The following is a 24,326-nucleotide window of genomic DNA, read 5'->3' as shown; positions in this document are numbered from 1 at the left end:
CAAAAGACGGAAGGTTGGCAAGCAAGTCATTTACCAGAGATTCCACGGAGAGCATATACCTGAATGAATGATTGGAGGGGGAATGGAATGGAATGGAATGGAATGGGCAGGGTCATGATGCATTCAAGAGAGGCAACCCACGTATCGATACCACATCGTCTCCTATATTACACTATTATATACTGTTGTCCGATAAGGACTTTTCAATGAGTTTCCGAGCCGTTTCTGTGATACTCTGAATGTCTCGAGTAACGAGGTCTTGAGTCTAGGTCAGCGCGTTTCAACGCCAGGTGATGCATGAACGAGGCCCGGGCAGGGGCAGGCAGCGTAATACAGAATGTATTAATATCCAATCTGTTCACGGGTCATTTACGCGGTGGGACGGGACGTGTGGACCAGCAGAGGCCGTGTGGGATTGTGGGTAGCGGCAGGGATATATAGGGTCCAGGGGGATGCGGTGAGAACAAAACGGAAGATGGCCATGCTTTGGTGAGAAGAGGATTATTTTTGAGAGGTTTTAGACTTGGGTCTTTGTCTGATGTTGAGGCGAGCGAGTTGACTCGGACATTTCGATAACGAGTTATGAAGGGTTTCATAAATCTGCGGTTGCAGAGACGTAGGGCTGAGGTGGCATGGATAAATCATGTCACTGTAATTGGTCAAGAGGTCTTGGGGTATGGAGTTAGCGTCGGGGCAAAGAGCCTCATTCCATTCAACTTGACAACTTCAATTACTCTCTAACTATCGATGAGTTCTTGCTAATTCAAGCATCAACCCTGTCAAGTATATTCTAGTATCTTATCTAACCCATCAGCTCAACCTTGTTCAACATAAGCTATCACCGTCATTGAGTTGCCGAGGCATTGCCGAAAGTTCCGGAAAAGCATAAGCATCGATATCATGGCTGTAGCCGGCGAGGCGAACAAGAAGACGCCGCCGGTGAGACAGAGGAAGGCTCACCGCAAGTCTCGTCTAGGATGCAGCAACTGCAAGCTCCGTAGCGTCAAGGTATTGATCTCACTCTGACAAAACCCATGCACCGATTACTGAAAATCCTTCCAGTGCGACGAGTCAAAGCCTTCTTGCAAGCGCTGCGTATCCTCAGGCTTCATCTGCTCCTTCACACAGACCTCACCCTCAGCTAGTCTCCATCTAGCCCACTGCAGCGCCGGCCCTGTATTTTCAGTAGCTGCTGACCCGGCTGCGGATCGGATCCTCAAGGCTCCTTTGCCCCGGCTCAGGGTCCCGATTGCGCAGCCGACGAGAGGCGCTGTGGGCGAGATTGTCCTTGGAGAGGCTGAGATGGCGGCGTTGGAGAGGTTTAGGTTGAGGACTGTGTTTACGATTGGGACAGAGAAGACAAGGCATCTTTATTCTGAGAGGGCGGTTAAGCTGGCGTCCAAGGTAAGATTGGTCCATGTGAGAGAGTATCAGAGACTGACGCGAGCAGCACCCGTTCCTTATCCATGCCTTTATTGCTTTTGCCCTCCTTCATGATAGTCACATCACCCCCAAACAACCCCCTTCACACCGCACAGCCTTGGCCTTCCACTGGTACCAAGCCACGGTGCTCTTCCAACAGCGTCTCCTAGCAGCTCACTCAACCCCCGACCTCTCACTGCTACCCAGCTCAGAACGGGACGCAATATGGACGTCTTCCGTTCTTCTCGGCGCCTCAGCACTCGCTCTAGTCGATGTCCAGGATGTCGAGGGTGTCTGGCCCCTCAAAGTTCCCGACACCCTAGACCTCAACTGGTTAAAAATGAGCGAAGGTAAAAAGGTCGCTTGGGATGTTGCTGACCCGGCGAGGGCTGAGAGCATATTCCATGAACTCCTCCTTCACAAGAGCCAAATGCCCAACGGCTCAAAGCCAATTCCCCCTGACGCTCTCCCTCCCACATTCTTCACCACGTTTAACCTCTCCCCATCTTCCTCCCCGGTATCCAACCCATACCACGTCGCCGCTTCACTTCTCGCACAGCTCCTCCCACAAAAGATCAATGAAGACTCCGTGGTCCAATTCCTCGCCTTCCTAACCCAGCTAGACCCGCGGTACAAGCAGCTCCTGGAGGATAAGGACCCGAGGGCCATGGTGCTTCTTGCATGGTGGTACGCCAAGGCGGCGGTGCACAGCTCGTGGTACATGCAGAGGAGGTCGTTGGTTGAAGGGCAGGCGATTTGCATCTACCTGGAGCGGTACTGCATGGGTGTCCCGGGTATTTCGGAGCTCGTGCAGTTTCCCAAGAGAGTGTTTGGCTTCTTCTGCAAGAATGGAGGAATCATGAATTTAGGGGACGTAAGGACATTGAGAGAGGGTGGGCGGTCAAGTATGTGGATGAAGGCGTAATAGGAATTATCAAACATGTAACGAACTAATACAGTAAAGAGAGACAAGCCTTGCACCACTTCCATGGAATACAAATGCAAACCCGAGATAATAATCCTGAACCCAAAACGCCCCCTTATCCGTCTTTCATGTCATCGTCATGGCCGTGGCCCAACATCACTTCTTCCAAAATCTCCTACAGACAACCCATCATTAGGCGCCGACGCTGACTTCAGCATTGACTGGCTCACTCTTCTTCTCCTCATCGTTCTTATTCGACATCAACGGGTGCTCAGGGTCGTATCCGACCGACTTCACAATGCCCAAGCCCTTGGTACGGCCTTCACGGAACAAAAGTCTGTCGCCCGGTGCGAGGTACTCTGGACGTTGGACGAAGCGGAACGCGACGGTTGCGCGGTCACCAGTTCGGATGAGCTCGCGATCAATGTCAATGATAGCACACGTCTGGGAGACAGGGCCGACGTGAAGCATGGCCTGATACTTGGTCTTGATGGTTGTCGCGTGAGAGAGAATGAGCACTACCAACGTTAGAGGTTATAACACAGTGGAATAATTCAGATACTCACCCTCTGCAATGAATTCTCGGTGCACCTTGGGCGTAGGCTGACCCTCAATCTTGGGGAGCACAACCATTCCCTTCCTCACATCCTTGCGCTTGACCTTCTTAAGAGCGAAAGAGGCAGACTGACCTGCCGATGCAGCAGGGACTCGTATCCTCTTACGCTCAATAGAACGGATAGCAGTCGGCGTGAACTGACCCAACGAGTCGGGTCCAATGAGAACATTATCTCCCTCGTGAATCACCCCAGACTTTATAATACCCGACACCACTGTACCAGTGAAAGGCACTGAGAACGTGTCATTGACATGGAACTCAAACGGTGCCTCCGAGTTATATCGTCCGTGGTGAGGCAGGATGTTCAGGAAGGTCCTGACAAGGTCGAGATTCTCTCCCGTCACGTTGGACACGAGGAACACAGGGCATATCCGTTGGCTGACGAACTGAGTTGCCGTGTTTATGCACTCCTCGCGAGTCTTGATGAAGGTCGGGATCTTGCGCGCTCCAGGACTCTTCATGATCTTGGTGATCTGCGTTATTGTCTGCTCCAGAATGTTGGGCGGGCAAATGTCGATCTTGGTGACAACCACCATGACAGGGACATTAAGAGCCAGAGCAATTCCTAGATGCTCTTTGCTCATTCCGATGAGGCCATTATTGGCTGCAACCATAAGCAGACAATAATTAGGGCTGCTCGAAAGCAGTCCGAAAACCGTAGTTCGGAGATACCTCTCGTGGCCCGCCAAATCGGTGAAAGTGATAACTTTGGCGCTTCGCTTTCCGATCTCTTCCCACGAGAGTTTTCCTATAGATGATTGTCAGGAGACCTGCCATCGTAAATGCATCGACCATCCAACACTCACGTCCAGGGATGTCAGAGGTGACAACTTGTCCCACGGTATCGAAGCCCATGATTTCCATCCCCACTGAGCTGGTTCGACCTGTCTCAATCTCATGCTTGTGTCGGAACAGATTCACTCGAGCCTTTCCTCGACCGTCATCAAGGTCCCCCTTAACCAACACACCAAGCATAGAGCTCTTGCCCGCGTCGACTGCAATGTGTTAATACTGGTTGGTCCCTGGCAAGCCCCCCGAGTATCTTACCATTGCCCACCACTGCTATCCTCGTTTCAATTACGTCCTCTATTGTCGCCGGTACTTGTCGAACGAGAACCTTGCCGCTGCAGCTCTTGTCTTTTATGGGTTTGTCGCCGGTATTGGGGACCTCCTTTTCACCACCAACATTCTTGGTCAGGAGCAGGTCGCAGTCGGCACGGACGCGCTTCGCAGCTGCTTGGAGTGTCTCAAGCGCTTGATTCCATTCGTCGAGGGTCAGGTCCATCGAGTCGCCATTGTTCTCGTATCCAATTTCGAACACACACTCCCCGAAGCCCTCTTCTAACCGATCAGCGACTAGGTCTTCCAACTGTTTCAGAGACTCCTCGTTCGATCCAAGCAGGATATCCTTCAGGGGAACTCGAGGTGCAGAGTCGGCGAGGTCGAGATTATCAAACAGCTCGTCGAGCTCCTCGTGGTGCTCATTTCCGTCGGTGGCCCCGCCAGCTGGCCCAGTAGCGGTTCTAGCGGTCGGGTACCGGAGATTCTGCTGTTGCTCAACATACTCGGCAAAGTCGCTCAGCGCCTGATTAATCAATAAGCATGTGTCATTTCAAGCATGTAGAGGCCAGAGCGAACCGATTCGCCTTTGCGCTTCTCGTGCGCCAACGGTTTGGTTGACATGATAACGATGAGGTCATGCGATTCGTAACATCACAGGGCGAAAGGTATTCGGGTGATCATTGATTGAACTGGAACAAGGGACTTCTTGTGGTCCAGGCCGGACGGAGTATAAGTAGTCAGAAATATGGTTTGATAATGCTGCGCCTCTTCTCGCCGTCTGACTGATGAGATCCCGTGCTGGGAAGAGTCATAGATGAAGTTGAGTTGAAGTGTACGTGCGCGGGGAGTTACTCACAGAGCTAAGTAAGTTAAGTGGCCGGGGTCCCCACGCCTCCCGTGGTTGCCTTATCGATAAGGAGCAGGAGCTCTGCTCTGCTTAGCGCACAGACCCTCTGACGCAAGGTTGAGGTGGCTTTAGTGTCTCAAGCCTCATTCAAGTATCGGGGTCATTATGAGATGGGTAGGTGCATGCCTTGCAATATCCTCCCACGAAGGCTCCTGGAGAGGGAGGAAGTCAGGAGTTGGACGAGATGGACAGTAGTCACCATTCACAAGGGAATTTGTAGTCAAGGACATCAGTCATTGCTGTTCATGATTTCTTTTTGTACTCTCAAACTCACAACCCGACTGTCAAGTTGAACGGAATGAACTATCCAGAGACAATACTTCTGTGTCTGGCTCTCTCGCCTCCAGGCACAGATAGGAGCGCCGTCTGAAGGGGTTTCAGCATATTTTCTCCCCCCTGTGTCCTGATTTGAACAGCTTGCTCTCGGGCAGCCACGTTCCTGGCTCATGATTTTGGCCGTAGCATGGCGCAGCCTGGTGGCTGCAACACATCTTCAAGAGCTGTGTTTGCCTAATAAGAGGTCTGCGAGGCACAATTACATCTCTTTATGTCTCCGTCTAGAAAGGAACTCCTGGTGAAATGAGGACCACACTATCACCTAATCCACAGTCAGCATGCTACAGGCCATCGAGACCAAACTGCACTCACCTCTCACAAAGAGCATTTCAGATTTCCGGCTAATGGTCTGAATAATTCGTCAGTACCAGCCTGCGCTGTAACAGGTTTAAAATTGGGCATACCTTGACCTCGTCGTCCTCATCATCCTCGTCGACTGTGTAGATTGTCTCCTCAACCTCTCCCAGCACCAGGTTGCAGTGACTATCGTAAGCCTAGCTTACACATTAGAGCTTGTACTTTCAGTCAAGTGTCGTATGTACTCACATGCAGCTTTCCCTTGAGTTCTCGGTCTCCTCGAAGCTTCACAAAGACGACCTCGTTGAGCAGGAGCCTGACGAGGTCAAGGGGCTCCGACACATGGTGGGATTCTTCACCGACATCGGCCATGGTTGCTGTAGGATATTATCGTCTGAGTCTCGTTTGATGAGTTGATGTGGTTTCGGAGAGACAAAACGTCCAGGGTTGACAGTTGGAGAGGCGCTTGGTCGATAGACAGGGCTATGAACACCACCAAATCCAGCGGGAAAACACGACTGTGGAACTGGCTTGGTGGGAAAATCTTCGGGTCAACTGCCTGCATTATGTGCCAACCGGGGCGATGACCATGATGCATATATCCGCTGTCTCAGCATTTACTTATCCGTCACGGCACCGGTCTGAACCTTCTCAATTGGGTTACACGGCAGCCAAAACGAAACCACCCCCTCACGAGGAGATGGTAATGTCGCATCCGATCCCTTCCTGTCGAGTGCGCCTCTTTTTCTCTTCTTTCTCACACCAGTTTCCAACGCTCATGAAGCCAATTCGAGTGCCATGCTCTGGAGACATTCCCTCCGACGAGGGCCTCGTCTCGATCGCCTCTCACAAACTCCACTCACTACGCTACGGATTCATGACCCACCGGCAAGGTCCCTAGAGCCCGCACGACCCGCTGTAGTGGGCCGACGATGGCTAGCAACACATTCGACATCGACCTCGGCCTCGATGTTTACAGGGAAAGTGGGCAATTGGCTGTCTGACGAGACTGGTGTCGATAATCCGTCGTCTTTGGATCATCTCCTGAGGTCTATACAATGCTGCGATCATATTCGCATCCTCCCCAACTTTTACGAATGGGTCGACAGTCTGGTAGATGTCGATGCCAACGTTGCTACCGCTGCTCTTCAGGAGCTAGCTGAGCTTCCTGTCGCGACCTTTTCGGAGATTCTACGATGGATAGATCCTGTCGCAAACAATAGCAAGCACGATGTTGCCCATGGCCTCAATATCTCTCTCGGCCATACCCAATTCACCAATCTTGGCAAACTTGTCAACGACTTTGGCGTGCGAGACCATCATCGCGCCCTTCTCGATGCTGCGACGATCTTGTTCGATGCTTGTCAGGAAACAGGTCGCAATCTTCTCGTCACCGACTATGAAGTATTCATCCGCTGCGCCGGTGCTGCTGCGGATCCTGTAGCCGCAGCCGATTTCTTTGGTGCCATCGCAAAGAGCGGCTTGGAGAAGAAGCGCACCACGGCAACCTGGAACGAGTTTGTGAAAGCTCGGTTCATGATCGATCCCCTTTACTACCAATTCGATCGCTCAAGGGTTGCTGTTCTCGCCCGCCGCATGTTCAAAGAACGAAAAAGACGTTACCTTCCCCCAGGTAGTATGAAGAGGATGGAGAGGTTAAGGTACAGCTTGAACGCTCATCGTGCGCTACCTTTCAATCGCCTCCCGCGTCGAGTTTCCCAGGACACCCGAGCGTTGCATGGTAAAAAGCAGAGCTTCCATGGTTATCGAAGGCACTGGCTGCGCTCAAAGGAGTACGGCACCCTCGTCGACGAGGAACTCCTGTGCACAAGCATGATAGCGTTTGCAAGGGGCGGCAACCTTGCAAATCTCAGGGGAGTTGTCACTTTGAGAGGCTTCCGTCTCAAATTCACAGAGAATGAAGGCATCACGGTCGCAAGGGGAGGGAAGAATTTCCGCGAAGGCAACCCGCGAGAACCCACCGAGAGGATCCTCAGCGCCATTGTCGAGTCGTTCGGTTGCATGTCCCGCATCACCACGGCAAAGGAGCTTCTTATTCACTTCTCCAAGTGGCATAATATCAAGATTCCTCACGAAACGTGGTCCAGTCTGCTCAACTGGGCATATGTCTGCGCCTCGAAGCCGTTCCAACCTCAACGAAAACTGATGGGCGACTATGCGGCCAACGTCGTGAAACCCTTCGATATTCAGAGGATCTGGGAAACCATGACCTCTGCTCCATACAATGTCGAGCCAACCTTTGAAGATTACAGCGTCTACATCAAGACGCTCATCATTCAACGTAAATTCCGGCCTGCACTTGATCTTATGCGAGGTTACGCTATCCCTTACTACCGCCACCTCGAGCAGCAGCACGAAGACATTGTTTTCGATGAAGTCCTCCAGGAATTCTCACGGCCTAGTCACCGACGCATTCAGATAGAGACTCAGAAGGAGCACGTCTGGTACCACATTGCCACCTGGCTCAACAATCTCCTCAGCAGCGCCTCGGCGTGCAAGTGGCAGCGCAACGGGCACTTCATGCAGGTCGTCGTCCCAGAAATCGTCGAGGAATTCAGAGAATTCTTCCACGATCAGGTGCGCTACCGCACTGCGCAGGGCCACGTGTGTATCAAGCGAGACATGTCAGTCCCCCGGTTCACCTGGTCCCGCAAGGCACGAAAGTCGCTACCCCAAGATAGGGGTGGTCCGGAGGTGAAAGCCATGGCGAAACAGGGCAAGTTCAACCTAGACGATCCGAATTTCAAGTGGCCACGGGTCCCGACGATGAAAGTGGTTGAGTGGAAGCGCACGCCGGTAGCCAGAGTCCGGGCCATGGGACCGGCGCCTGAGTCAACCGATGTGAATGCCAGGGGGTGGTGGGATAAGCTAGAGAGGGAGCTTATGACGTAGATAACTAGAGGTTTGTCCTTGATACAGTATCTAGAGACAGTCGTCATTTGGTTACGCTTTGCATCACACAAGACTCGTTTATAGCTAGCCAGCGGTTCAAATTTGTGTAGATATTGATTCTTTACCAAATTCAGTACAAGACAATATTCATCAAGTTTAAACACACATGGCCAACTTCCAAATTCATCAGGCTCACAGCTGGTCCCCATCATATCAAACACAAATTCCAGCCTCCAGGTTCATCTCATCTCGGGTATCTATCTCTCGCCATGTTCATACTTCGTACACAGCCGCCAGCAATCTCGCCGGCTAGATCATCTCAGTCGTGATATACCGTACATGAAACAAATCCTATACAAACACGCATTAAAGACGAAAGGCCTTCCCAATTTTCCTTCCCTGTTCCGTGTTCTGTATTCCATATCCAGTTTCCCTTGGTACATTTTCCCACTGATGAAATACATGACACATTGATCCATAAAGAAGTCAAAACAAAAGAAAGAAAAGAGTCTACAAGCGATGGTTGTTTACAACGGAGCCAGTCCGTTATAGGGCAATCAAGATGCTGCTTCAGCGAGAACGCTCAACAGACTTACCGCCGCGCCGCCGATGCCCACGGCGCCTAGGGCTTCTCCCCACTTCTTCCTCCCCTGGGGTCGCTCATCTCTCCTTGAGCTCTTCCTGTCTCTCTCCCGGTGGTATCTCCTCCCGTTGCTGTCGTAGTAGTCGCCGTGCCTATCACTGCGGGAGTATCGATCCCCAGCATCGGAGTGTCTCCTCGAACGTCGTGATGATCGAGATGGGCTGTGACGTCGTCGCTCTCGGCGGTAGTCACGCTCGCGGTCTCGTTCGTCCCTGAGGGAACGCGGACTACGACCGTCTACCTCATGTGGCTCTGGGTCGAAGCGCACATGGTTTTCGTTCTTGTTCTTGAGGATTGGCTTGGGGAGGGTTGTGCTCGACGGAGACGTCTTGCTCCTGCTAGGAGGGTTCACGATGAAGGGGTAGCTCTTTGTACCCTTGTCAGACGCTCTATCTTCATCATCGTCCGAAATGTCGCTTTCGTCAAAGAGATCGCTGTCGCTATCGTCGTCTTCGCGGCTGCTCTTCGAGTCTCTGCGGTCCTGATGGTGGTCGTGCCTGTGACGCCGGGGATCGCGCATCGCACGGCTGGCGCGACATCGAGCACTCTCTCGGGCGAATTCAGCAATCTTTTCGCGAGGAAGGCGACCAAGGATAGCAACGTATTCAGGGCGAGCTTCATATCGCACACCTGCCCGTTCCAAGACTTCGGGGCTAACAAGGGTCCTCCTAATCTTGGTCCACTGGGCATCAGGGGGGATTTCGTTGCCCCAACGGTCAGGAGCCAGACGAGGAGCACTGCTCCTTGGGCTGCTACCATAGGTTGGGCCTCCGTTCATGTGAGGGGGCATAGGGGGCATAGATCGTGGAGATGCCCCAAAGTGGTATGAAGTTGGCGAGCTAGACAGCTCAGGAACATCTGGCAGAGAGCCAGCACTGTTGGATGGCAGATATCTCTGTCCCTGTCCAGGAGACAGGCTGTACTGCTGGCCAGACTTAACATTCAGACTGGCCATGCGAGAGTTGAGGCTATCCATGCTGATGATATCCTTAGTCGAGACGAGGGCGGTAGAAAAGTCGGATTCGTTATCAGAATCCCTGGGAGATGATGAGATATGATCTCTGGTAGTGTCGCTATTCGATCTACGCCGTCCACTAACAATAACAGGCGGATAGTCGACGTAGCTGTTGCCGTCCAGTTCCTTGGGAGAGCTCGGTTGATACTTGGCCTCTTGCTCTAGAAGACCTCTGACGGTGGGACAGTTACCGCCGTACTGGTTCTGGACAGACTCGAGCTCTCGGATGTAGGCTCGAAGGACGTCCTAGCGTGGCGTTAGTGGCCTACATTCAAGGTGACCCAGCAGACGGACACAAACCTTGTGTTTTCGGAGCACTTGAGGAGAGAACCCCTCCTTCTCGAGCTCTTCCTTGAACTCGCACCACAAATCGTCGTCGTCTTCGGTGAAGCTATTCTCACTGCGGTTCCGAAAAAGTTTGTTCGCAATCTCGTCAATCTTGTCCTTAATACCCTCGAAACCCTCCTGGCTTCCGTCAACAACCCTGGCCGGCCTATTCTCGGCATGTAGCTGCACAGCATCAAGGAACATCTCCACGCGTGTCTTGTCGCCGACGAGTTTTGACTTCATAATAGCAAGTCTATCGTCCCTCAGACGCTCCTCCTCGGGCATAGCAGCTCGTCCGTCGCCATACTTGTCGAGAAGGCTCTCGAGCTGAGCAAGGGTAAAGTCGCAGTCCTCTACAAGGGGTGAGAGCTGGCGCGCGTAGAGAGAAGACGATGACGCATGAGGGTTGTTGAGGAGGGAGTCCTGGTCACCAGCTTCGGTGCGCAGGTGCCGCAGGGCCAGGTGGAGGTTGCGAACAGCGTTAGCGACATCGCTGAAGGGCAGACCGGATTGCTTGGCGCGAAGGTAGAGGGAGCGGGCGATGGCATCGACAGTGTCGATGTGCTGGACGGTTGAGCCGCCGCTCATGGCTGGTGATTTGGGTGCGCAGATGCGCTCGATCGCTGAGAGCGGAGCTGTCTGGAAGTATATGAGAGGATGAAGCTATGTAGTCGAAGCAGTCAATATGGTATTGCCCAAGGTTGGTCGTCTATCCAAGCTTGGTGGAATCAGTGTGGTGTTTTAAGAGCGAGGTAGTCTTGGTGTAAGTAGCTGAAGAGCAGGTAGGTATTAGTGGTTGAATCCTGAAGGAGCGGATGTTTCTCTGGGGGGTTGGGATCTATGAACTGGGATGCCAAGGGGGTAGATATCCCAGGATGATAGCTGTCGAGTCGGGCAGTGAGGAATGGGGTTGGGCGGGAAGAAGGGTCAAGGATGGCACTCATCAAGCTCTTGAAGGGTGGTGGTGGTGGGGAGTCACAAAAGACGTAGGTAGGGGCGGTACGTACTTCACTGTAGGCACGAGGGAGAGGCGTAGGAGCAATAGGGATCTATCACTTGATTTGTGGGTGTGCAGGCGTGTCTCTGGTGGTTGGTGGGAGATGATTTGTCGCGGAGGTGGTGGTGGTGATGAGGGAGGGATCATGAAGGAGGGTGGGCGTGCCATGGATGATGAAAGGGATATCGGAATAACATCAAGTCAGTCCCGTCTCGTCCCGTCTCGTCGGTTTGTCGCTCGGCGCAGGTACTCGAGATGATCTCACTCAATGACTCGGTAATACCACGTCTCGACGGTGCAAAATCCAAGTGTCCATTCGTGTTGATCCAGTCCAAGACAAGACCCTGGTCAAGGTGCTAGGTATATCCGGGGGAAGGTACAGAGACAGTACCTACCGTCTTGGAGGGCCGGTGACGTAGGTAGCTGCCCCGTCTAATAAACAGCCTTACATCATGGCTTCAACAAGGCTGACCTCGTTCTGAAACCGAGGCAATTTAGCAAGAAAGCCACAGTAAACCCAGCCTCTACTAATCTTACAGCCATTTTGTCTCCTACATCGGCGTGATCTCTCTTTCCTCGTTTCCGCGGTCGGTTCTGTAGAAGGGAACCGTTTCTCTTTCTTCTCTCGTCTGTCCCTGTGGACGTGCTGCGCCACCCGCTCGGCAACGGGGCGCTGGCGTGGGGCATCTTAGCACGCTAAGCTAGCGGTCGTGCTAGGGGAGACCCAGGAGTTCTTGGTTGTCGGGACCAGGACCCAAGACCAAACAACAAGACAAGATGACGATCACTGGAAGCAAGACTCAGGATTTTCTGTCCTCTGGTCCAGGGCCATGGTCTCTCTCCCTGCTCGTCTGGCTTTTATCCGGACACAAGGGCCGAAAATAGAGCATACCTGAAGATGATCAACGGTTTCATCTCGCGCGGCTCCTGTCCATCATTTCATCACCAATTGCTGGCACCAACGTCACAGCCAGCCAGGGCAATGGCTGGATCAAAGGAACCAGGCTGTGTGTTCTCCTACTCTTGGCTTCATCGGTAGAGTCCGACTCCGACTGTCAGACACTAATTTGTCATCCACATCTTCTAGAAAACTGGTTCGCCATCTTCGGGCTCCCCATAAACTTTGCCTCTCTACTGTCCTCGTGAGTAACGTCCCCCCGGGATACCCACTCTTCTCCACCAACAAACAACCAAGGCCCGATCTGCCATATGCAGGGAATTTGGTGTTTGCTGGCTTCTGCATCCTGCAGTCTGACTCCCCCCATCCCTCCACTCGTCGTCAGCCATTCCTTGAAACACGTCCCCCGGCTTGCTGCAGACGCAGACTTCCCGAGCCTCTTGCTTCTTACGGGACGGGGAGCTCGGCTTCGCGTATTCGAATCTGTAGCTAGGGATTCCCGCAGATGGACATACCAGGCAGTGCTTGTTTAATGGGGGATAATACGGGGCTGAGGTGAGCAACATCACGTAGAATTTTTAGCAGGCAGCCATCTGAAAGTGACATCTTTTACTTTGTTTTGATGACCCTTGGCAGCTTGTGCCGCTTTCCGTGGCCATGCCTTTGCACTTTGATCGAGGCTCTGCTGCACTTGAAGCCATTGGGCTCCGATGGCAATGATAGTGACTCACCCAACTGCGGATGGATGCGAGATCCAGTACGTTACACATGCCATCCACTACAACCCAAACTCAATGACCAGACTAGCCCTGCAATGTTGCTGCACGTAAACCAGAGACACAGGGCTGACAGGTAGGCAGACGCCATCGTCATCCATCGTCCACACACGCAACGCTTCAGGGTAGCCCAACAGCTGCACAACATGTCCCGTCTCTTTTCGTGTTTCACCTCGCAACTCCCGAAAGGAGCAGTTATTAGTTCAATGCCTGAAATGTGCATTCTCTGCCTCATGCACGACTGAGCACTTTCGGTCACGGTGAGAACCAGTTTCGGTGAAATGGGTTGCACAGAGCCACTACCGTGTGACGTGAGAATCAAACATGCCGTGTCTTTTTTTTGATACGCCTCTTTCTCCCAAAATGCATCTACATGCCCCAACCTTTGAAATACTAGCTTCATCTTCAATCAACACAACACAACGCACAAAGAGAACAGCCATATTCCTGGTAGATAGCCCCAAGTCCCCTCGACATGTGATCCATTCGAATCTAGGTTCCAGTGTCAATTCCGCACCCCTCATCTGCCCTTCGCCGTGTGTAGCCGATCTCCTTTGTCTTGCCACGGCCCGCGTCCTCGCCTCCTTTTCACCACGGTCCCTGGGCGTAGTCTAGTCTCGCCTCTCCTCTTCCAATCCGCTCACCGAATGGTCTCTCCGGGATAAGCCAAGGCCGAGACTAGTCCCGTCGATGTCAAGGATGCCCGCTGCAGCTTTTCAGCCGCATGCCATGTGGCTTCCGTGGTGTCGCCGGCCGCTGTCGCTGCAACGTGCTCCCCATGGATCAAACGGTAGCCTCCGTAGTGCCATCTCCTTTGGTTGCCTTAAGAGTAAACCTTCGTTGCTCCGGGCCCAATCCCCCTTGACCACACGGCTTAGATCGTCAGCTTCTCTAGCGAGTATGCCTCCACCTTCTGGCTGATCAGGTGGCCCGTCTCTCGCATGCTGCGCTGCACCACCTCGCCGCCCGACACCACCTTGTCCTTGGTAGGGAGCTGCTTCGTCTTGAGACCCAACGGCAGCAGTCGAGACTCCCGGCCCTCCAGGTGCATCGGGATCGGCTTGTTTGCGTTCCACGTCTGTCGGGCTGCACCACTCTTCTGTGCCGCCAGCCCGAATCGGACTGCCTCGCCAACAACACCGTTCAGATACACTGCCTCCTCTAGACCCTCGAGCGCCGCAGTGACCTCAAGCTTCAGCGCCGTCAACAAGTCGCCGGTCTCGGACTTATCGGTTGAGATGGCGTCGTTCAGCAGCCATCCTCCGGCGCCGACGGCATCAAGGCATCGACCGAGGAGATCCGAGATCAATGTGATCACACCGTCCGGGGGCGGGTCGTTACCCTCGGAATCAAAGCTGGTTGGGTCGATATACAGCGATGTCCACGCCCCTCGGACAAGTTCCACCCTGAGTGTGTAGATGAGTGATAGGATCTCCTCCGTCTTGAACGTTGCCCGCAGAGCCTTCACAGTCGTGATTGCCGGGAGCCGCCAAAGCTTGGCAAAGGCTAATGTGAGTCCCCGTGAGCGACTGCTGCTGTCGTCTCCGAGGTAGTATTCCGTGATCGCAATATCCCGCTCAAGGTCGTCGAGGTCCATCTCGTAGTTCTCGGCACCATCATGTGCCTCATGCTTCAAGAGCTTAGCCCCGGCCGGCTTCTTAGGGTCGGAGATCAGATCCAGATTCAGCATGAGGGCTCGGATGGCTACGAGAAGCTCCAGCTCGCCAAGTTGTGTGGCCTGGAGATAGTTCAGGACGAGCGTCATTGACGGGTCGGCGTCGGCCAAGCTCGAAAGCACGTCATTAGCGAGGTTCTTGCTATCCAATGCCTCCGCGTCGAACTCGTCTCGGAATGCTGCCTTCAAGTTCGAGAGAGTCAGGTGTCCTGCAACGACTAGGTAGGACGTGACGTTGCTGTCAGGCAGGTTGAGGCGTAGCTTTGGCCGAGGTTCCTCGTCTGTAGTCATGGTGATAGAAAAGCATCGTCCAATCGCGTAGAGCACCCAACGACGGTCGACGGCGGCATATGACGACGGCCCTGAGAGCCATTCCCACTCGGGTACTTCCTGCGAGTCTTTGTCCTCCTGTCCGTTGACTGCCTTACCGTCGCCATTGGGAACAGATCGAACACCCATACGGAATTGTTTGCGCAATAGGGTTTCCCATCCACTAAGATCGTCCTTTGCGAGAAGTCCATCTGCTGTGTCAAGCTCAGCGTGCAGCTTGGCCAAATACTCCTCCGTCATCGTTCCAGGAACCTGCTTGGAGAACTCAAGAGCCAACTTCTCGGACTTTGCCCTCTTCGCGGTGATATCGACGGTAGTTCCTCGACCGATGGAGTCAATCAAGAGGCCCTGTTTCCGTCGCTTCCCGTGGCTCTTAGGCGGTTCGACTTGGATAGAGACAAGAACATTGTCTACCAGGGCGACAACAAGATCTTGGCTTCGTAGATAGCTGATCAACTGACATGTCTTGGGCTTTTGGCACTCAGCGGGGAGTTCGGAAAGATCAAGGGGCGCATTCGCATGAATCGAGCGGTATTGGTGGTTGTAGAGGCCAATGGATTCAAGTGAGCATGACAGAACGAAGGGCCGGGACAGGCGAGAAAAGGACACCGCGTTCTCCATGTGCACCGTAGACTTGAGCTTTGGGACGGGTGTGGCGAGGTCGTAGACTTTGAGAGAGCCTTGCTGCAATTGCAGCAGGAGGGCAGCTTGGATGTCAACTTGGTAGGTGGATGGTTCGGCACCCTGAGTCGTGGGAGCACCAATAGGGGCAATTTCAAGGGGCGCCAACTTCTGAATGTCAGATGAAGCGGAAGAAACTCCCGAAGCAGCAGCCAGGATAACCGAGTGTCGGCTCTCCTGACCTTGGCTGACAGACCTCGACACCAGCGCAATCAGCTCAGGCTCAGAGACAGGAGTTTTGGGCAGAGCACTGAAAATCTCTGGCTTGTCCTTGAAAACACCCTCACTGAACTCAGCGAGGGTTCCTGAGGTCACATGTTCCACTTCAAACCCCTCGATCTGTGTTGCGACAACGTCCTGAACAGCGGACTTGGACGAAGCTGTCCATTGAATCGCGAGAGTTTCCCCTGAAAGCGAAGCAAATTCTCCATTCTGGCAGACCGCGATAATATCCCCCACATTTGAAGTTTCTGACGCATTCGAGGAACAGGTTATGTATCGGATGGGTGAGACTTTGAGGATCTGAGAAGCGGTCGAGGTGGAGGTTGTTTTGCCGTCCTGGTGCACAACATCCTTGAAGAGAGAGATCTTCTGGCCTGTCGAATCGCGAGTAGAGATATAGGTATATCTAGAAACATCGCTGCTGCCAGCGCGCCGAATTCTAATCGAGTAAGGGGGGCAGGTGAAAGACTCTTGCGGCGGGATGGGATACGAGGTGATCAGCCTTGATGCAGGTACCTGTTTGCGATTAGGGCCATTTCTCAGTATATCTTGACCATGAGACTTACATCGTAGATGCTAGCAGTCTCTCCATCCACACCGACGACCAGTTCCGTCCTCTTCCTCTTCTTTTGGCCGTCGCGCAAGCCGTAGACCTCTCGCGCGACAATGCGGCCTTCAGTATGGTCAAGAGGCCGAGGCAGAGCCGCCAGCACATAAGGCTTGTGAATTCTGTACTCAGAAGCCATGGCGATTTCGGTACCGTGAGGAGCCAAAGATACCGCTGGCCTTGGGAATTGCAATTCTTGACAAAAGTCTGGTGCTGTCGCCTGCACTTTTCTTCGAACGGCCGACAGATGAAGCTCTCAAAAAAAAAAGTTGGGAGCGGGCCGACCCAAAGTCCGATTAGTGGGGCGCTTTCGGCCTGGGTGGTGGGGTCGTTGCAGAATCCCTGACGTAGTGGAGGTACGTACCGGGTCGTCCTCGCGGAGCGCGTCAAACTGACGCGTCGGTGCTCAACCACTTTAACGCGACCCTTGCCGTGCTCCGTTACCCAGGACACTTCCGTTTTCTTCCCCGTCTTCAACGAAACTACACCCACCTTCAAAAGACTGTGTCTCCTTCGAACGCCCTATTTGCTCCAATTTTCAAATCTTTCTTCACTATCGAATCTCACCTTCTAGTCCTCATTCGTGAAATGGTGGTTTAACGCTGACTGGGAGGTTCGTCATCTTCGGCTCTGACAGCCACTCGACATCTGCTGATGCTTCCTCGGAACAGCCTTTCACATATCAATGGGATCCGTTTTGGTCGAGGCGATGGGCCAGGAAGGCATGAGGGAACTTGGAGTCAAGAAGGTTCATCCTTTCTTCTCCAAAGAACCTGCCGTCGACCCTGCGCGCCACCCCGAACTCTCGGCCCAACCCCCTACAGCTCCGGACCACGATGATCAGCACGACAGCGCTCAATCGGGGTCAGACTCGCCGAACGACCGGCGAAAGCGTCGAAAGCCGGATAGCTCTGTTACACAAGATGCTCCTAGTTCCAAGAGACCACGCCGAAAACGCCAAGGGGAAGGGCGACAAACAACCCTCGTTCCCACGGAACAGGCTTTAGATATAACTCCCGAACCTACCACCACCGACATTCCGACTCCTCCACTAAGCGATGCGCCTATGACTTCCGTCGAAGCCCCTTCACAGTCCGCCCTCGAAGCACCACCGGTCTCTACCTCCAACCCACCCGATGCCGCAAATAAGAAGGTTCTCAAATGGAACCCGAAAACAGGGACACTCAGATCACCACCCAAATCCAAGTCGAAACCCCTTCCTTCCCACATAGTGTGCGTCAAGTACGGCCGAGATGAAGCGAGTCGGAAGGACATGGGTGATAGGATCACTCAAATCCTGGACGGCAAGACACTATTTCCTCCAACCTCGAAGAGCCGAGCCAAGAAGCCAAAAGAGAGTGTTGTTAAGAAAGGACCTGGTCTGACCAAAGCTACACATCCTTTCTTCACCGGAAAAGCGAAACAGACACCGCCCGCCACAAGCGAGAACCATAAAACAGCTGAGAACCGGCCCTCTCGACAGACAGTCTTTACGTCTACGCCATTGTCCCCGAAGAAGACACGAAACCCTTTCACCTCTGACCATCAGGTCCCGCGGTTTGGTATCAGAACTGGTACAACAAAGATTCCCGGGGCCGTATATCCCCTTTGGCCTGCAAAGGGAATGGCCCACGTTCGTGGACTTGAAGGTTCAGTCTGTTCTCAGGTTGCCTCTCAGGACAACGTCGCCAAGAAGTCAAAGGGTTATACAGTGACGGTTTCTTCAGATGAATCTGTTCTGGGGGGCTTTTGCACCAGCATGGATCTCACTGCTCTCCGCAACTCGCTTCCCACAAATGATGACAACTTCGAACCAGCACCAACTGAATTACGAATCCCGACGAGACATTTTGAAAGTGGCCGAAAGGCTCAGAAGCGCATCCGGTCAGAACTTCAAACATTGCGGCCCACCCCTACCGAGGACGACGACGACATAATAGGACATAGGGCCCCCAGTGCTCAGCCGAAAAGAACACACCCAGCCATTCTTAGATTATATGAAGAACTCGAAACGAACCTTTCCGCATATGACAAGTCTGCATGCGAAAGTCTGTCCTGGACACACAAGTACGCCCCAAGCACAGCAGCCGAGGTTCTCCAAGCTGGCAGGGAGGCTATTCTGCTCAAAGAATGGTTGCAAACACTCAAGGTTCAGTCTGTCGGTACTGGCAATGCTGACGCAGGAGGGGCCAAGGGAAAGGCTAAATCGGCTGCTGCTCCCAAGAAGAAGAGAAAGAAGGATAAGCTGGATGGCTTCATTATCGACAGCGAGGAGGAAGCGAATGAAATGGACGAGGTATCCGAGGATGACGATGACTGGGCGCCTGCTGGCTCAGGACTCACGAAAAAGACGGTTATCCGAAGCGGAGATGCAGCTGCTAAGGGAGGGAAAGATCAAGGACGTCTCACGAATGCGGTGGTGATTAGCGGACCCCATGGCAGCGGCAAAACAGCCGCCGTCTACGCTGTAGCCAAGGAGCTAGGTTTTGAGATTTTCGAGATCAACCCAGGGAGCAGACGAAGCGGCAAGGATATTCTGGAGAAAGTTGGAGATATGACGCGCAACCATCTCGTTCAACAGCACCGCGCTGATCCTACGACAGAGGCAGAAGAGGATGAAGTGAGCAGAGACTTGAAGTCAGGGAAACAGGGCATGATGACGGCATTTTTTCAGCCCAAAGCAGCGGCCGCCTCGAAGAAGCCAACCAAGAAGTCTACCGAAGCGAAGCCAAACGAAACAACCAAGGGAAGCCAGAGCCAGAAGCAGTCACTTATCCTTTTAGAGGAGGTGGATGTTCTATACGAAGAGGATAAGCAATTCTGGGCGGCTTTGATGGGCATGATGGTACAATCAAAACGGCCATTCATCATGACCTGCAATGACGAGAACATGGTGCCCCTGCAAACCCTCAACTTGCACGGCATCTTCCGATTCTCTCATCCACCAACCGACCTGGCTATCGATCATTGCCTACTTGTTGCAGCAAATGAGGGCCATCTACTAAAGCGCTCGGCCGTCGAGGCCCTGTACAAGTCTCGCAACAACGACTTGAGGGCTGTCCTGGTAGAACTCAATTACTGGTGTCAGATTAGCGTTGGAGATCGCAAAGGTGGTTTCGATTGGTTCTATCTCCGATGGCCCAAGGGCTCTGACCGAGATGAGAATGGGGATGTGGTTCGAGTCTTGAGCGAAGACACTTACCGCAAGGGTATGGGATGGATTGGGCGTGATCTCACTGCCACATGCCTAGACCCATTAGAGTCGGAGGAAGAGGTGATGAAGCAGTGCTGGAACTCATGGACACTTGACATGGGTGACTGGAACAACAGCTTGCATCTCCAATCCTGGGCCGACGATATAACCAGGAGCGCATCGGAGCCCAGCCAGAGGCTTGACGCTTTGACTGCATTCGATGAGTTTTGCACTTCAATGAGCGACGCGGATCTTATCTCAAGTGGCTCACTGGGAACTAGATTCCAGGAAGCGCTCGATCCAGAATTGCCAGAGATTCCGACCAAAACGAGAGATGATTTCATTGTGGGCCGTCGCCTCCTGGAGGCTGATCCCAAGTCAACACCATCTACGCCCAGCATTGGCCTCTCGATCTCTCTCAAATCCCTGACGAGACAGAGACTTTTCAAACTATCTCCGACAACCGACGTCACATCCCCATCCACCCCCCAGCCACTGACAGAGGATCGCGCAGTCTCTGTTCTGGACTACTCTTTCGAGCATTGCACGGCACCTATGACTCGGATGGATCTGGCGCTGGCGTTCGACCCGATTGCAGTCAATGAAAAGGCAGCGGCATCCAGCCATCTGGATCCATCAGTGTTTGACCGCACCATGAAGCTTATCGTGTTGGACATTGCTCCATGGGTGCGAGGCATCGTGGAGTTTGACAACAAGCTCATGCAGGAGAGACTCAAGCTGAGCAGCCTCCTGAGTGAGGGTGGAAAGAGAAAGAGAATGCGTACCACTCGCAGCGCATACTCAGCTCTGGAAGGAGGTGAGAGGAGGACAACTCGACGGGAAAGATACTTCGGCGATTGTCTCAACACAGCATTTGTGAGACGTACCGCTGGTGACACTTGGCAGGAGGCCGTGGAGGCGATGAGACCAAGGGAGAGTGTGGAGAGCGCTCCAAGCAGCCCATCGTCCCCTGGATCAAGCTTGGTTTAACGATGTTGAATGTGGAGAAGATGATGTATACTAAACGTGCGAGTTTCACTTTGAACTCTATGATTGAAACATATAGGAACGGTTTGGGGTCATGGCAAAGGCGTTGGTGGACAGAGCGCATGACATAGAGCTGATTGGTTTGAAGCAACACAATATGTATGTAAATGTGTATCTCTAAAGCAATAACGTTATAAAAAGAGTAAAATAACTGAAAGCGTGAAATCATTGTCTCGTATCGGATATCAAAATTGCCAAGTAACGAAAGGTGCCAGCCCATACAAACAATCTTGACCTCCCAATAACAAACTTGGTCCTGTAACGCAAAGAAACTCATTTCATTTCATTATCCCATCCAATGTAAAACGTATCAAGTTTAGAATGACGCTCGCTGAAGCCACTTTTGTTTATCAAGTCTCTCGCTCAGCGGGGAACAGCAACTGGTTGAGCTACAGAATGTCTCCTGCGCTCGGGTTCGTAGAAGCTCTCGCCGGGGTAGGGCTCATCGGGATAGGGCAGACGTCCCACACGGGGGTGCTCGTCCCGAGACATCCGGCGTATCCTCTCTTCTTCAGCGGGGGATAGTCTCTCGTAACTCTGAAGAGCCGCGGAGCGTCTCCGGCCGGGAAAGGGTCCGATCTCTTCGTAGTAGACGACATCGCCGCCGTGACGTCTGGCGCGGTCGATGGCACGTTCGGCATCCGAGGCACGGCGATGACGGTGGTGGTGCTCGTGACGGTCCGAGTGGCGGTGTTTCGGGTGAGGACGGGATTCCCACTCTTCAGTGTCGCCGTAGAGAACGCCCTTTGGCCAAACTTTGTGGGCGAGGACGGTGGCGAGGCCGATGCCGGCTATGAGACCGGCCGAAGTTTTGAAGAGGCCGTGGTGATGCTCCTGGCTGTGGGATGATTTATGAGACTGACCGTGGCTGCTCTTGTGCTGGCTGCCATGTTGACTGTCGTGTTGGCGATGGTGGCTGTGGCTGTGACGGCGAGTGGGAGAGTAAGAGGACGAGCGAGAGCTGGATTCTGACGATCTTCTCACCCCCGACCTTGAACGAGAAACACCACGGGTGCTAGGATGGAAGGACACAGGACGAGGGCGAGAAGTGGCTCTACCTCTAGTGGTAGGGGGAGATGGTGATCTTGGTTTGCGGTTGCCCGTGCTTGGCCGCGAGAATGAACGAGAGCGGTCCATAACCTCTGATGTCAAGTTTTCGAGACTCTGTTCTTTTGATGTTGTAAAAGGGGTGTTTTGTAGTTTCTGGTGATTCTGTTGGATGTTGTTTGTCTTGTTGTAGGCTTGTGGCTAAGGTGCTTTTGTAATCAAGACTCGACAACTCTGATGATGCTTATAAGCTTGTATTGCGTGCTGATGCTTCTTGTCTTTAATCGCTAATCTGGCTCCGGTGATTTTTAAGCTAAAAAGGCCGACTCAAAAGAAGTCGGCCGATCGGAGATGGACCGGCGGTGTTGGGGAAAAAAAAGAAGAGTCAGCGTCCACCAGACTTACAACCCGAGTCGGGATTCGGCGACGGCGAGCAAGCAGTGGAGGAGAAGACAGAGCAATCAATCACACGCGCCGTTGTAGGTCTGCTGCAAGAGAGGGTGCGTTCCAATCGCCGGGCTCGGTTTCGGTGTCTCGTGCTGGGGAACTTGCAGGGATGTCCTAGCTAAACGTCGATGATGACGTATAAGCAACGGAGAGGCCGCAAAAGGAATGGTCCTTACTTTGTGGTAAGTTAAAGAAGGAAGAAGAAACCAAACGAAAAGAGGGAGAAGAGGCCATGTTTATGTGTGAGCTAGGGACACTATTACGAGCCGGCGCCTAAAGCGACTCTTCTTACAACAAGATGGAGGGAAACCGTGTTCCAGGAAGCGAGTGTCGATCACTTTCTGGTAGATGGCGGGGAGGACAAGGGAAACAAATCAGGGCTCGCTAATCATCCTCATGCACAGCATGACTTGCAGGAAAACAGTCCAGCGCATTACACACCTCTATCAGAAGCTGGTGACCGCCGGATGGTCTCCCTCCTGCGGCTGAAGCGGAAGACAATCAAAAAGAATTTCTTGAGTAGTCATGACGATGATGATACTGCGCACATCCGCGGCCGTGGTCCTTGTCCCTTCTTACACATCCATGTCTTTGTCTGTCACTGCCCACTTTATCAACAAGTTCCCACATATTCCAGGCGATGCCGAACTCCGAGTAAACATGAAACGACCCTTCTCTGTTACAATCAGACCTTTTGTGATTTGTCCATCGGCAAAAGACAAGAGATGCCGCTTGCAGAGAGGCAGCCAAGACCTGGGGGGTAGTACAGTAACTGACAGGGCGTAGACCAAAGGGGGGATGATCATCATGCAGCTCAAGACTACCAATGAGCAGGATCTGCAACTCGTCATGAGTTATCATGACAGGTCGGGGTGCAGCTTCAGCTCCAATGCGTATGCAGATAGCTCCGTCTGGCCTCGGGCGACTGCGGTATCACTTTACCCACGAGCTGAGGAGGTGCTTTCTTTTGAGAGGGGAAATTCTATAGGCTTTCTTTCTTCTGGCCTATCATCTGAGTGACTTGAGTTGTCTCCATCCCGGCTATCAATATCCCGACCATGGCCAGGACTAGACTCATCAGTATTGGTTGGAAAGAGCCTTGTGATAACTTGCGTTTTGCAAGGTGGGTAAATTCTCCGATCTATGGGCTTATATCCAACATTTAGACTCATCTAGACCTTGCTTCTTGCACAAAAGAAAACAGTTTGCCTCATTGCCTTACCAATACCCAACCCCTCCCTTTCACTCCCGAAAGACTCCCTCTCCTGAACATTACCGCCGTTTCAAACATCATGACCTGTCTGATTCAACTGTCCCCTGCTCCAATAGCTTCGCCATAAACGGCTTGAGCTAAGACGCTCCGCCACCTCGTCTCCCACCCGCCTGCCTCTGCCCCCTCGGGCTCCCATACATCGAGGCCCTCGCCATGCCGGGCCTCCTATCATGGCCCATCTTCAGACTGTAAAACTCCACATCGTTGTTGGGCAGCATGCTTGGCATTGGTGTCCCGGGGTTCGAATAGGTCAGCAGGAGCATCTTGACCGTGGTAGTCACCTTTCGTTCAGTAAAGGTGTTCCAGAACTTTCTGATTGTCTCTCGAGTTTTGCGTTCATCTTGGTGAGAGTCAACGGCTGGAACAGCAACAAGAAGGGCTATCCAATCATCTTCCGCGATACGAGTTCAAGTTGGGTTCAGTCGGATTCTTGTATGAGGAACTGTCCGGCTCAAGAATCTACGAGACGAGAGAACGCCAGACATCTGGGATAGTAATGGGTCTCGCCAGTTGTGAGCCCACATACCAAGGGAAGGTAGGCCAGCAGCTTTCGCCAGCTCGACAATGACCAATGCGAAGTCCCGCGAAGCGTCTGCCACTACCAGATTCACTTGAACTTAAGAAAGTGCCGAACCTAGCTGAGATCCAACTTCGTAGCTTGGCCACCAGG

At 52.9% G+C, this 24,326-nt stretch overlaps 8 protein-coding genes across 8 annotated transcripts; 3 read left to right on the top strand and 5 right to left on the bottom strand.

The window, feature by feature from the left end:
• Positions 1 to 900: 900 nt before the first annotated feature.
• NCS54_00827000 (Zn(2)-C6 fungal-type domain-containing protein) lies at positions 901 to 2,347 on the top strand (the record flags this gene model as incomplete). The annotated part of the gene is made up of 3 exons (XM_053153665.1): positions 901 to 1,008; positions 1,063 to 1,404; positions 1,451 to 2,347. The coding sequence occupies 3 exons, from the start codon at positions 901 to 903 to the stop codon at positions 2,345 to 2,347; spliced, it is 1,347 nt and encodes a 448-aa protein (XP_053009640.1).
• Positions 2,348 to 2,539: 192 nt separating this feature from the next.
• NCS54_00826900 (Tr-type G domain-containing protein) lies at positions 2,540 to 4,646 on the bottom strand (the record flags this gene model as incomplete). The annotated part of the gene is made up of 5 exons (XM_053153664.1): positions 2,540 to 2,865; positions 2,914 to 3,711; positions 3,770 to 3,958; positions 4,011 to 4,548; positions 4,602 to 4,646. 5 exons carry the CDS (start codon positions 4,644 to 4,646, stop codon positions 2,540 to 2,542), a joined length of 1,896 nt encoding a protein of 631 aa, XP_053009639.1.
• Positions 4,647 to 5,489: 843 nt separating this feature from the next.
• On the bottom strand, positions 5,490 to 5,937 carry NCS54_00826800 (U6 snRNA-associated Sm-like protein LSm3; the record flags this gene model as incomplete). Its single annotated transcript, XM_053153663.1, has 4 exons — positions 5,490 to 5,530; positions 5,581 to 5,617; positions 5,673 to 5,762; positions 5,815 to 5,937. The coding sequence occupies 4 exons, from the start codon at positions 5,935 to 5,937 to the stop codon at positions 5,490 to 5,492; spliced, it is 291 nt and encodes a 96-aa protein (XP_053009638.1).
• Positions 5,938 to 6,324: 387 nt separating this feature from the next.
• Positions 6,325 to 8,478, top strand: NCS54_00826700 (Hypothetical protein; the record flags this gene model as incomplete). The annotated part of the gene is made up of 1 exon (XM_053153662.1): positions 6,325 to 8,478. Exon 1 carries the CDS (start codon positions 6,364 to 6,366, stop codon positions 8,476 to 8,478), a length of 2,115 nt encoding a protein of 704 aa, XP_053009637.1. The 5' UTR covers positions 6,325 to 6,363.
• Positions 8,479 to 9,035: 557 nt separating this feature from the next.
• On the bottom strand, positions 9,036 to 11,051 carry NCS54_00826600 (Hypothetical protein; the record flags this gene model as incomplete). The annotated part of the gene is made up of 2 exons (XM_053153661.1): positions 9,036 to 10,382; positions 10,437 to 11,051. The coding sequence occupies 2 exons, from the start codon at positions 11,049 to 11,051 to the stop codon at positions 9,036 to 9,038; spliced, it is 1,962 nt and encodes a 653-aa protein (XP_053009636.1).
• A 2,957-nt stretch (positions 11,052 to 14,008) lies between these two features.
• NCS54_00826500 (Hypothetical protein) lies at positions 14,009 to 16,788 on the bottom strand (the record flags this gene model as incomplete). The annotated part of the gene is made up of 2 exons (XM_053153660.1): positions 14,009 to 16,558; positions 16,609 to 16,788. 2 exons carry the CDS (start codon positions 16,786 to 16,788, stop codon positions 14,009 to 14,011), a joined length of 2,730 nt encoding a protein of 909 aa, XP_053009635.1.
• Positions 16,789 to 17,358: 570 nt separating this feature from the next.
• Positions 17,359 to 20,832, top strand: NCS54_00826400 (ATPase-AAA-core domain-containing protein; the record flags this gene model as incomplete). Its single annotated transcript, XM_053153659.1, has 1 exon — positions 17,359 to 20,832. One exon carries the CDS (start codon positions 17,359 to 17,361, stop codon positions 20,830 to 20,832), a length of 3,474 nt encoding a protein of 1,157 aa, XP_053009634.1.
• A 420-nt stretch (positions 20,833 to 21,252) lies between these two features.
• On the bottom strand, positions 21,253 to 21,779 carry NCS54_00826300 (Hypothetical protein; the record flags this gene model as incomplete). Its single annotated transcript, XM_053153658.1, has 2 exons — positions 21,253 to 21,723; positions 21,753 to 21,779. The coding sequence occupies 2 exons, from the start codon at positions 21,777 to 21,779 to the stop codon at positions 21,253 to 21,255; spliced, it is 498 nt and encodes a 165-aa protein (XP_053009633.1).
• Between the last annotated feature and the right edge of the window lie 2,547 nt (positions 21,780 to 24,326).

This window comes from Fusarium falciforme, chromosome 6 (genome assembly GCF_026873545.1).
Source record: "Fusarium falciforme chromosome 6, complete sequence".
Lineage (NCBI taxonomy): Eukaryota > Fungi > Ascomycota > Sordariomycetes > Hypocreales > Nectriaceae > Fusarium > Fusarium falciforme.
This window is presented reverse-complemented; position numbering and strand designations above follow the sequence as displayed.